We start from the raw sequence: 12,900 nt of genomic DNA, 5'->3' as shown, positions 1-12,900 counted from the left end.
AAGGAGGGGAGTAGAAGCCTCCCTTGTGTACCAGTATTTAACAAGACTTTCCTTTTCATTTCAGGCTTAATTGGTAAGGTAACCCTTCAGATTCCATTTTATCGCCCCCATGTGGACCCGTGGGTGATCTCCATCTCCAGCCTTCACTTAATTGGTGCCCCTGAAAAAATCCAGGATTTCAATGATGAAAAGGAGAAGTTGTTGGAAAGGGAACGCAAGAAAGTACTGCTTCAAGCCCTGGAAGAGAAATGGAAGGCAAGCAGACATCTTTAAGAACAGTTACGAGGACATTTAATGGATGAACAAACGAGATTCATCTACCACTGTTTTTTCCTTTTTAGAATGAACGCCAGCAGAAAGGAGAATCCTATTGGTATTCAGTTACTGCCTCAGTAGTTACCAGAATTGTGGAGAATATTGAAGTAAGTTCTGCTGGCTTACTTAATATGTAAACATGAAAGAGATTGCTCAGGCTTAAATTTGTCTCACTTCTTGGTTCTTATTTTTTGTGGGCACATTGCTACTGGGTTTTGTAGGGCTAATTAACTACTTAGGTGTGCCTTTGTATAGTCTGTGTCAGAGAGGAAACCTGAAAAGCAAGTTCTCATCTCTGGCAGACACAGGTTCTTTTGCTCCACCTACTGTGAGTAGGAGTTTTTGCTTCCTTTCCATTTTACTTATTCTACTTTCTTTTTAAATATTGGAGACCCATCTGCTGAAAGATAGACCTCCTAAGGAGCTGTGGTGTCTGCATTACTTCCAGACAAATTGCTTACCTTTTCTAGTCAGTTTATTCATCCATAAAGTGAAAGATGTTGGAAGTTTCTGACTGACTCTGTAGTGAATCATGAACAGCCCACTTAGGTATTTATTCTCACTGATATAGCAGGCAATAATTTGATTAGTGCTGGGGCTGTTGGTCACATTTCCTGCTTTAATTCCAAATTGTGGTGTTCTCCCAAACTAGATCAGAGTCCACACTAATTTTTATGCATGCCGTAAGAGTTAGTCTATACTCATAGCCTCTAGGGTTTTTATGCAATGCCATGGGAACATAGGTCAGCTGTGGTAAAGCTATATCACTTTCTCAGAAATATGGTAGTTGGAGGTTATTGGATTCATAACTTTGACAGAAATATTGCTAATTTGAGGTGACTGCTTTAAATTGTTTCAGATGGTACTTTTTAAAAAAAGTTGTTGCTTTAAAAATTCAGCATTTTTATTTCGTTTCTCTTCAAAGACACCAGTTTTGAGATACAGTTTACACAACCATAAATTCACCCTTTTGAGTATACTGTTTGGTTTTAAAACGTGTATTCACAAAGTTGTGAATTGGTCACAACTGTCTAATTTTAGTAAGGAGTTGAGTGCTAACTCAAAGGCACGCACATTGTTTGAATCCACCACTTGCTCTGTGGGAGAAAGATGGGAATTCCTTTCCCAGGCAGTTTACTACTTCTGAAAACTCTCTGGAGGGTGAGCTATGAGTTGCTTCTGACTTAATGGTATATAACAGTAACAATATCTTCTAATTTCAGAACATTTTCATCATGTTGTCATTATGTGCTGTCAAGTTGCTTGTGATTCATAGCAACCCAGTGCATCGTAGCTTTGAATCCTGCTCTCTCCTGAGCCAGACACCCACCCCTATTTGTCCTAGTTACTGAGCCAATCCGTCTCAGTGAGGGTCTTCCTCTCCTTTGCTGTCCCTCCACCTTCCCAAGTATGCTATCCCTCTCTGAGGACTGGGTCTCCTTGCAACATGCCCAAAGTATGCCAGACGGAGCTTCAGAATCCTTGCCTCCAAGGAGCAGCCTGATTTCACCCTCTCCAGGTCGAACCCATTTGTTCTCCTATTGGTACCTGATATCTTCAATACTCTTCTCCAGAACCACAGCTCAAAGGCATCAGTTCTCCTCCTGTCATCCCTGGTTATTGTTAAAAGAAATGCCATATCCAATTAGTATTCATTCCCCTAGCCCTTAAAACATCAGTCCTGTCATCTACTCTCTTGTCTCTACATGTATTTGTGTATTCTTGACATTTCATATAAAATGGCATTATATAACATCTGATCCTTTGTTACTGCTTTCTTTTACTTAGTATAATATTTTTAAGGTTCATCCATGTTATAATGTGTCAGTATTTTATTCCTTTTTATATATGAATAAGATTACTTCATGTGTTTATACCACATTTATCTTTTGTCTAAGTTATACTGTTATTAACATTATGTTCATGTTGTTCTGTGGCTGTATATTTTCATTTCTCTTAGATATATACTTAGGAGTGGAATTTCAGGATTGTATGACTCTGTGCTTAGCCTTTTGAGGAATTATTGATTATTTCCCAGAATGGTTACATAATTTTCCATCTCAGTCAGGAGTGTATAAGGGCTCCAATTTCTTCACAACCTTACCAACACTTGATTACCTGCTTTTGAATATAACCATTCTAGTGGGTCTTAAGTGGTAGTGTATTGTGGTTTTGATATGCAATATTAAGCATCTTTCTATATATTTCTTCTTATCTTCTTGACATTGAGCCTCAGTCCATACTGAAGGCTGCAGTCTTTGACCCTCTGCAGTAAGTGCATGAGGTCCTCCTCAGTTTCAGCGAGCAGGGTTGTGTCATCTGCCTAACTCAGATTGTTGATAGATCGTCCACCAATCCTAATGCCATGCTTCTCCTCATAGAGCCCAGCCTCTCGGATAAACTGCTCTGCATACAGGTTGAAAAGGTATGGAGATAGGACACATCCCTGGCATACACCCTTCCCAATTTTGAACCATGCAGTGTTGCCCTGCTCTGTTCTGACGACTGCCTCTTGGTCCAAGTATAGGTTTTGCATTAGCACGATTAAATGTTCTGGGATTCCCATTCTTCTCAGAGTCAGCCACAGTTTGTTATGATCCATGCAGTCAAGTGCATTTGCATAATCAATGAAACACAGATAGACATTCTTCTGGTATTCTCTGCTTTCAGCTAAGATCCATCTAACATGAGCTACAATATCCCTAGTACCACGACCCCTTCTAAACCCAGCCTGGACTTCCACAGTCAACACTCTTGGCACCAGCAGCCAGGAAATCAAAAAACGTATTGCAATGGGAAAATCGGCTGTTAGGGACCTCTCTAAAGTACTCAAGAGCAATGGTGTCTCTCTGGAGACTAAGGTCTGCCTGCTACAGGCCATTTTTTTTTGCAATCACTTGTTATGCATCAGAGAGTTGGACAATGACTAGGGAGGATAGAAGAAGAATTGACGCCTTTGAGCTGTGATGCGGGAGAAGAGTATTGAATGTACCATGGACTGCCAAGAAAACAAACAGATTTATCCTAGTGAGGGTTAAACCAGGCTACTCCTTGGAGGCAAGGTTTCTGGGGCTTTGTCTGACATACTTTGGACATGTTGTAAGGAGAGACAGGTCTTTGGAGAGGGACATCATGCTGGGTAGAGTGGAGGGACAGTGTAGGAGGGGAAGACCCTCTATGAGGTGGATTGATTCAGTGACTGGGGTAATCAGGATGGGTATGTCAGAGGCAGTGCGATTGGCACATGACAGAGCAGGGTTTAGGGCAGTTGTACATAGGGTTCCTGTGAGTCGCAAACGACTCGACGGCACATACAACAACAACAACTATATATTTATTTTCCATTTTTCTATCCTTAGAGAACTATATCTCCAAACCCTGTGGTCTTTTAAAATTGGTTATTTATCTTTTTTAAGTTAAAAGGTTTTTGTTTTTTTTTTAGTTTTTTTAATATTGTTTGATGCAGAATCATTTCTTTCTGAGCCATAAGTTTTTTTGTCTTTGGTTTCTTCTGGGAGATCTTTTTTTTTGGGGCAACCTCCTCTTCTGGTTCAGGAACGATCAGTTCCTTTTCAGTAGGGAACATCTTAATATAGCAGCAGGAGCACCCGTCGGGGGGTTAATCCTACTATGAGCTCTGTACATGCGGTGGCACATTGTTCACCTGGATGTGTTCAATGAATGACCAGAGAATCGACATCTAAACACTTCCATTCAGCATTACTCTCTGTGTTTTTAAGCATATGCAGCAAACACTCAGCACTCTTTTTGGGCCACCGATCCTGTATCTAATCCCACTCTTTGGCCTTGGCATATCTACCAACTCCACCATTGTAACTTTGGAATGGCACACGCCGCTTTTGCAATGTGACATCTTTCAAATACTTGGTAGCTTTCCTGATCTGCATATCCTTGATGGCCTGGGCAATTTCCTAGGGTTTCTTAAATTGGACCTGGAGATTTGAGCCTCTTGATTGACATGATTTTGTGGCATTTTCAGGGTCAAGCAAGCGGTGAACATGGACTTAAAATTTTTTCCCCTCTCCTTTGCAGTTAAAAATTCAAGATGTCCATTTGCGCTTTGAAGATGGTGTTACGAATCCTTCCCATCCTTTTGCATTTGGCATCTGCATTAAGAATGTATCCATGCAAAATGCTGTGAATGAGCCTGTAAGTATTCAATATGCCCATAAGCTGTAAAGAATGTAAAAGGGTTAGATTATCTAAGGCCTGTCTTAAGTTTCATATAATTTTGAATTCTTTCCCTCCTTGGAATTAAGTGTTTCTTACCTGCTGAAATAGAGAAACTGTTCATTTTCTTTGACTCCTCGTCATTTTACTCATCCATTAAATGTTGACTCAGTTTCTTTTATTTTATATACAAAGAAACTGAGACACCAGGAGGATTTTTATCCTTGAATTTCTTCTCATATTTTGTGTACCCCCTGGGTAGAAGCATTCTTTTTCATAGCTTTGGGTAGTACTTGTCAATATTTGCTGGTGGCTCCCAAATCTTAAGCTTCATTCTCTACTTGTCTTCTGACTTCATAAATGAAGAAGTCACCTTTAAAGACTTTATGACCTTAGAAACCTGGTGGAGTTTTACTATAAGTTGGAATTGATACCACAGCAATGGATTTTGGGGTTTATGTGTTTATTTTTTGTGTGTGACACCTCTGATAGGTAATTTAGGGTTGTTTTAAAGTGATCCTATTATATTCCATATGCACTTTTCTTCATTATGTGTTACTAGATGGCAATCACTTAAAGCGAACAAAACTAACATTTTTGAGACCCTTTTATATACTAGTCATAAAATAGGGAAAGCCATCAATGAGATGGATTGACACAGTGGTTATATATATAGTAACAATTGTGAGGAATGGGCATGCCCAGTAGAGTTTGATTCTGTTGTACAGAGAGTTGCTATGAGTTAGAACCGACTTGACAGGTAGGTACAAGTGCTGTTCTTAGTGCTTTAAATACTTTTGTTGCTATATGACATCAAGTCAGAAACACCTCACACCTGACCCTCCAGTGGGTTTTCAGAAGCAGTATAAAATACTAGGAGAGATTGCCCATATTTGTTCTGAGGAGCATTTAGTGGATTTAAACATGTCTTTGGATTGGTAGCACAACTCTGTACTCACCTGGCCACTAGAGCTTTCTTTTCAAGTCAACTATAATTCACAGTCACCCTGTAAACTGTGAATCTGAACCTTGCCCTCTCCTGTGCCATCCTTATCATCTCTGATATACTTGAGCTTGTTATTAAAGTCACGGACCATTGGTAGCTTAGTCATAAGGAATTGAATAGCCATCACAAAGTATGCGATTCAAATCCACCAGATGTTCCCAGGAGAAAGATGGACAGTCTCCTCCTGTGTAATATACTGCCTTTGAAAACCTGCTGGAGGGTCGGCTACTTTTTTGGTTTCAACTCAATATACAGAACAACAACCACATTGTTAAAAACCACTGTGTTGATCTCTTTCACTGACTCTCCACCTTTCCAAGTATGGTTTTGTTTTGTTTTTTCCTAAGGCCTAGCTTCTCCTTACAGCATGCCCAAAGTATGTGAGATGAAGGTCACCATCCTTGCCTCTAAGGAACACCCTGGTTGCACCTTCTTCAAGATATATTTATTTGTTTTATTTTATTATTTTTTTTAAATCCCTTTTCTAAACGACTGGAGCAGTACTTCAGCAGAGAACTGCCAGAAGTGCAGGCTGGGTTTAAAAGAGGCCATGCTAAGGATATTATCGCTAATGTAAGATGGATCTTGACTAAAAACAGACTGTACCAGAGGAATGTCTATTTGTGTTTCATTGACTGTGCAGAGACGTTTGACTGTGTGGATCATGACAAACTGTGGCTCACTCTGAGAAGAATGGAAATCCCAGAACATTTGATTGTGCTTCTGTGAAATCTATACTTGGACCAGGAGGTGGTGGTCAGAACAGAGCAGGGAGACACTACATGGTTCAGAATCAGGAATGGTGTCTGCTGGGGATGTATCCTGTTTTTATACCTTTTTAATTTATATGCAGACCATCATCTGGGAGGCTGGGTTGTATGAGGAGGAATTTGGCATCAGGATTGGAGAAAGACTCATCAACAACCTGTGTTATGCAGATGACACAACTCTGCTTGTTGGAACTGAGGAGGACCTGAAGCGCTTGCTACAAAAGGCCAAGGACTGCAGCCTTCAACACAGATTGAAGCTCAGCATTAAGAAAACAAAAATTCTTACCACTGAGCCTATTGGCAACATCATGATAGATGGTGATGAGATTGAGATTGAGATTGTTAACAGCTTTAGTTTGCTTGGCTCCACAATCAACTCCACTCCACTCTTGGTACCAGCAGTCAGGAAATCAAGAGATGAATTGCATTGGGAAAGTCTGTTGTCAGGGACTTCTCCTGAGTACTGAAGAGCAACGATGTAAGTCTGGAGACTAAGGTGTGCCTTATCCAGCCATAGTCTTCACAGTTGCTTGCTATGTGTCAGAAAGCTGGACAGTGACTAGGGATGACAGAAGGATAATTGATGCCTTTGAGCTATAATGCTGGATAAGAGTATTGAACATACCAGGGAGTGCTAGGAGAACAAACAGGTTCATCCTAGAGAGAGTGAAACCAGGCTGCTCCTTGGAGGCAAGGATTCTGAGACTTCATCTGACATACTTTGGGCATGTTGCAAGGAGGAACCAGTCCTTGGAGAGGGAAGTCATGTTTAGAGGGGTGGAGGGTCAGAGAAAGAGAGGAAGATCGTCAATGAGATAGATTGATACAGTGACGGAGTAATGAGGGCAGGTTGTCAGAGACAATAAATTTGGCACAGGATTTAGCAGGGTTCAGAACTATTGTACATTGTATCACTATGAGTTACAAGTGACTCATAACAAGTGGCACATAACAACAACATGGTAAGATAATTTTATTTACAGATTTTCTTATAATTTTCTCCTTTTCTCTATATTATTTATTTGTTCTTGCCACTGGGCCACTAGTGCTCCCCTTATTTATTTGTTCTTTTGACAGTCCAAAATGGACTAGAACTTTAGTTAATTTAATAAATGAGAATGCTAAGATATAGGGGGGCTCTGGTGGCCTAGTGGTAAGAAGCAAGACGTGGTTCAAATCCACCAGCTGCTCCGGGGATAAGGATAAATAGTCCTCCTCCCAAGTGATTTACTGCCTCTGAAAACCTGCTGGAAAGTCAGCTAAGAGTTGGTTCCAACAACAACAGGAAGGTATAGAAAAGGGAAGCTGGATCTGAAGCTGGTTTTAGAGGACAGATTGGCAGACTATTTGCCTCACCTTATCCCCCAACCCATGCTGTTTTGTAAATATGGTTTATTGGATTACAGTCATGTCTATTTGTTTAAATATTGACTTGTGTGCTGCTTTTGTGCTATAGTGAGAGGGTTGGATAGCTGTAACAGAGATTAAAAGCAAAGCCTAAAATATTTACTCTTTGGCTTTTGACAGATGTTTACCAGCCCTAGAAGGACTGCTTCTAGAGCAGAAGTAGATAAACTAGCCTGCAGACCAAATCCAGTCCCCACCTCACTCATCCTATCCCATCCCTCTTACTCTATCTAGTTTGAATCTACCAGCTACTCCATAGGAGAAAGATAAGGCCATATCCTTCCGTACAAATTTACAACCTCAGACACCTAATGGTGTCTTGCCAATTGGTATGCTGCTGTTGATGTTAGGTGCCATTGAGTCGACAACTCAGCGATCCTATGAACTGCAGGTCTGAACCTTACCTTGTGCCATCGTCATTGTCTATGGTATGTTTACTTGACCCTATTGTACAGTCACTTGATGTTGTTGTGTGCCATCAAGTTGGAACCACACTTAGCCGACCTTCCAGCAGATTTTTAGAGGCAGTACATTTCAAGACAGGAGATTGCCCATCCTTTTCCCACAGAGCAGCTTGTAGATTTGAACCACGTGCCTTTGATTGAGATTGCAGCACAGCTTCTTATCACACTCAGTTATTACAGCCTGTAGATTTTGGGTTACCTGGACAAAGTAAGGGAACCCTGTTCAGTTTAAAATCAAGAAAAATGGGTGGCAGGGCTATACCCTTTCTCCATATCTACTCATTATGTATGCAGAACAAATCAGTTGAGAGGCTGGACTTTATGAAGAAGAATGTGGCATCAGGATTGGAGGAAGACTCATCAATAACCTGCATTATCCAGGTAATGCAGCCTTGCTTGACAAGAGCAAAGAGGACTTAGCCTTCAATATGGATTACATCTCAACATCAAGAAGACAAAAATCCTCACCACAGGGCCAAATGGCAACATTATGGTAGATGGAGAAAAGATTGAGGTTTTTACAATTTTATCATGCTTGAATCCACAATCCAACATCTTTGGCACTAGCAGAAAAGAACTCAAAAGACATATTGTATTGGGTAAATCTGCTCTTGTGAACCTCTCTTTCTAAAGTTTTGAGGAACAAAGATGTCAGACTAAGATGCATCTAATTAAATTAATTATTATGGATCCGAAAGTTGGACAGTACCTAAAGATGACAGAAGAATCATTAATGCGTTTAGCTGTGATATTGGAAAAGAATATTGAATGTCCAATGGACTGCCAAAAGTACAAACAAATATATCTTAGAGAAAGTGAAACCAGGTTACTCTGGAAAGTATGGTGAAACTTCATCTCACTTATTTTGGGCATGTTAGGACGAGCCAATGCTTATAAAAGGGCATCACGCTTGGAAAGGAGGAGAGCCAGCTAAAGAGAGGATCATCTTCAATAAGATGGCTCATTATAGTGACTGTATCAGCGGGCTCACGTTTATCAAAGATGATGGGGATGGCATGGGATAAGGCAAGGTTCAGATCTTTTGTTCAAAGGGACTTCCAGCAAGTACTGCACCTAACAACTACCCCAGACTATTCTGTAAATATAGGTTTATTGGAGTATAGCCATTCTCCTTTGCTTATATATTAGCTTTTGTGCTACCATGGCAGAGTTAAGCAGTTAACAACAGTAATTATGTATTTGTAAAGCCTAAAATATTTTTTTCTCTGTGCAACAATGAATGAATGGAAATCCAAATTTTCTGTAAAATTTCATTAAATTATCAATAACCCCCCCAATACAAAGAAATAAAAAAAAATTTTTTTCTGACTCTTGACAGATAAAGTTTGCTACTCCTACTGCTCAGTTTATATATCCAGTTGGCCTCAAGGTCCTGTATAATTTTCCCTCCAAAATTCTCAGTTGCAATTCTTTGTCTCTGTCAGTACTATGACTATATTCAGAACCCTGTCTCCTTTTGCCTAGGTTAAAGAATTCTCTTCTTTGACTTCTTTGCTCTTGATCCCTTGCTCTTGATTTATACAAGCAGGTTTTACTCTCTTCCATAGTATTTGTATTGTTGTTATTGTTGTTAAGTGCTGTCGAGTCACAGGCGACTCATAGCGACCCTATGAAGGAGAGTCCTCAACGCTAGTATTTGTATAGCACAGATATAAATTAATTATTACAGATATAAATTAATGTGGCTACTGGACTTAATGAAGAGGACTGTGACATCAGGATCGGAGGGATATTCATCAATATCCTACAGTGACACAACCTTTCTAAAAGTAAGGAGGATTTGAAGCACTTGTTACAGAAGACCAAAGGAATATAGCCTTAAATAGGGATTGCATCTCAGTGTTCAGAAAACAAAGATTGTTAACCACTGGACTGATAAGCAACATCATGATAGGTGGAGTAAAGATTGAAACTGTCAACAACTTCATCTTACTTGGATCCACAGTTAACACCATTAGTACCAGCAGTCAGGAAATCAGGAGATATATTGTACTGGGAAAATATGCAGTTAGAGACCTCTGCAAACTATTGAGGAGTAATGATGTCAGTTTGAGGTCTAAGGAGTGTCTGGTTCAGGTCATGCTCTTCCTGATCACTTGCTATACATCTGAGAGCTGGACAGTGAATAAAGAAGGATTGATGCCTTCGAGCTGTGATGTTGGAGAATAGTACTGAACATCCTGTGGACTGCCAAAAGGACAAACAAATATGTCTTGGAGAGGGTGCACATACCTTGGACATGTTACACAGAGAGGCTATTCTTTGGAAAGGATGTGATGCTCTGAAAGGTAGAGAGAGGGTCGGTAAAGGAGAGGAAGATCCTCGACCAAGTGGATTGACATGGTGACTGCCACAGTGGGCTCTACCATGTCAGGAAGTGTGAGGATGGCATAGGAGAGGACAGGGTTCAGATCTGTTGTCTGTAGGGTTATTGTGAGTCATGATCAATTTGATAGCTCCTAATAACAGCTACTACAGCAACAACAACAATCTTTTCTTTCTCTTTCCTCAGGTACAAAAATTAATGCGGAAAAAGCAATTAGATGTGGCAGAATTTAGCATCTATTGGGATGTCGATTGCACTTTACTGGGGGACTTGCCACAGGTGGAATTACAGGTATGAATCTGGCAGTAGGCTTTATTGAAACACAATATTGAAGTAAAATAGTGTAGGATCACTGCCATGTAGCTTTTGTTCTTTGTGCCTCTGATTCCCATTCTGGCCTCCTCTTTCTCCATAGGCATTTTCCTTCTAGATTGTTAGCTGGAGATACTTGCTAAAGGTGCATTTTTTTAACAATATGTTTTTACTTTCAACACCCTATTGTGTGTATCTAACATATTATGATAATTCATCTTCTTCTTCTTGTTGGGTACTGTAGAGTAAGAACTGACCCATAGCTGACCCTCCAGGGGATTTTTCAGAGACAGTCAATCACAGGGAAGTTGTTTGCCCATCTTTCTCCCATGGAGCAGCTATATTATGAGCATCCAGATTTAAAATGACTAAAGCCCCAGATCTGACTTGTAAAGAACTGCTTTATTATGCTATGTTAAAATTCACTTTCAGTAGCATTAATTAAAATACTGGTATCTTCCTAAGAAATACTTAGAAAGTCACTTTGAGGTGTCAGCTATAAGTGAAGATAGACCATTCGAATCTACCAGCTGCTCCTCAGGAGTAAGATGGACAATCTCCTCCCCTGCAATTAACTGCCTTTAAAAACCTGCTGGAGAACAACAACAACAATAAAGAACAAGAAATAATCTTAGTGTAATATTTTTATAAGGAAAATGTAGCTGAAATATGGTGGGGGGAAAGTGATTCATTTTTCTCTTCTGCTTAAGTTTATCTTTGACTTGGTAGCTACTGTACAAAGGAGTTTTGTCTTTCTGTTTTTTCCTCATTTCATTAAATGAATACTTTATGCTCATAGAGCATAGCAAGATACGCCTTTTAAAAATAAGACCTCTATGATGGATATTCAGTAGTCTCTAAGATACATTATTAAGCTTAAAACACTTAAGCAAAACACCATATATACTATCTGTATAAGTATGTTTAAAATATCTTAGTCACAAAAGGACAAATACTGCATAGCACCGTTGTTGTTAACAAAGCAGGTCTGATATGGAGGGTTGGGAGGACAATAGGATAAGAGTGAATAGATAATGACCATTGCACTGGAACAGATGAAAGAAAGAACTGTCTAAAATGGATATATGATAAGGCATTGTACATACAACAGTGACCCAGAATAAGAGGTACATTATTGCAAAGAGGGCTGGGGGTTGCGGGAAAGGGAGGTAGGTAATTGTGCAACAATGAATGAATATTTTAAAAAAAGAGGTGGACAGGGGTCAGGGGAAGGGAAGGCAAGGGTGTAAAATGTGGAACCATGAATGAATGAAAATCTAACTTCTCTGTAAATGTTTGTTAAAATCATGATTAAAAAGTATATTAAAAAATGGTTAAAGTATTCAGAAAGTTATGAATCTGTCTGGAGACAGATATACCCCTGGAGGGATGCTTTAGAAGGTACTTTCACTGGGTGATGGGAAGATGAGAGTAGGAAGAAGGTATTTCATTATTTTTGTCTTTAAATGTGAATGTATAACCTAGTCAGAGATTTAAGTCAATTAATAAAAACACTTGCGAGGTATAAATTCCAGTTTTATACTACTTTTGGTTCTGATGTATGACTTATTGAATGATGCACCAACATGTAACTTGACGCAATAAGCATTTGCAATGGAAGCAGGAGTGGCATCCTAAACAACATGTTTCTGAAAACTAAACTTTGAGAAACGACTCATAGGGTCGCAGTGAGTCGTGCTTGCCTTGATGGCGATCAACAACAAAAACAATATGATTGCATCCTGTAGTTTAACTTGACCATGTCTCTCATAACTCCCCTATCATTATAAAAGAGTGATTAATAAGAAGAAAGATGGTCTGAACAGAGCAGGTTTTCTTGTGACATATAGGAGTCAATGGACAGGACTATGGAGAGCCGCAATCATCACTACATCTTGGAGCCTGTATGTGCATCCGCCCTTTTGAAGAGAAACTGCTCCAAAGAGCCTCTAAGGTCTCGCCATAACCCCCGCATTGAATGTGATATTCAGCTGGAGACCATTCCCTTGAAACTCTCTCAGGTATACTCTTTCTTCCCAGGATTTTACACTTTTATTATCAGGCTGGTAACTAGGAACAAAGGAAAGA

The 12,900-nt window shown here is 39.7% G+C and overlaps 1 protein-coding gene across 1 annotated transcript in view; it reads left to right on the top strand.

Annotated features, from left to right (window-relative positions):
* VPS13D (vacuolar protein sorting 13 homolog D (S. cerevisiae)) overlaps nucleotides 1-12,900 on the top strand; it is a 424,616-nt gene that overhangs the window by 23,669 nt on the left and 388,047 nt on the right. The window contains exons 4-8 of the mRNA XM_006885745.1: nucleotides 65-255; nucleotides 342-422; nucleotides 4,369-4,485; nucleotides 10,687-10,791; nucleotides 12,663-12,833. Of these exons, the coding sequence (XP_006885807.1) occupies nucleotides 65-255; nucleotides 342-422; nucleotides 4,369-4,485; nucleotides 10,687-10,791; nucleotides 12,663-12,833 (665 nt within the window). The remainder of the gene's footprint in view (nucleotides 1-64; nucleotides 256-341; nucleotides 423-4,368; nucleotides 4,486-10,686; nucleotides 10,792-12,662; nucleotides 12,834-12,900) is intronic.

The sequence above is a fragment of the Elephantulus edwardii genome, unplaced genomic scaffold (assembly GCF_000299155.1).
Source record: "Elephantulus edwardii isolate Elephantulus edwardi_28Jun2011 unplaced genomic scaffold, EleEdw1.0 scaffold00045, whole genome shotgun sequence".
Classification (NCBI taxonomy): Eukaryota; Metazoa; Chordata; class Mammalia; order Macroscelidea; family Macroscelididae; genus Elephantulus; species Elephantulus edwardii.
The sequence above is the reverse complement of the archived record's forward strand: the minus strand, read 5'-3'. Positions and strand labels throughout refer to the sequence as shown.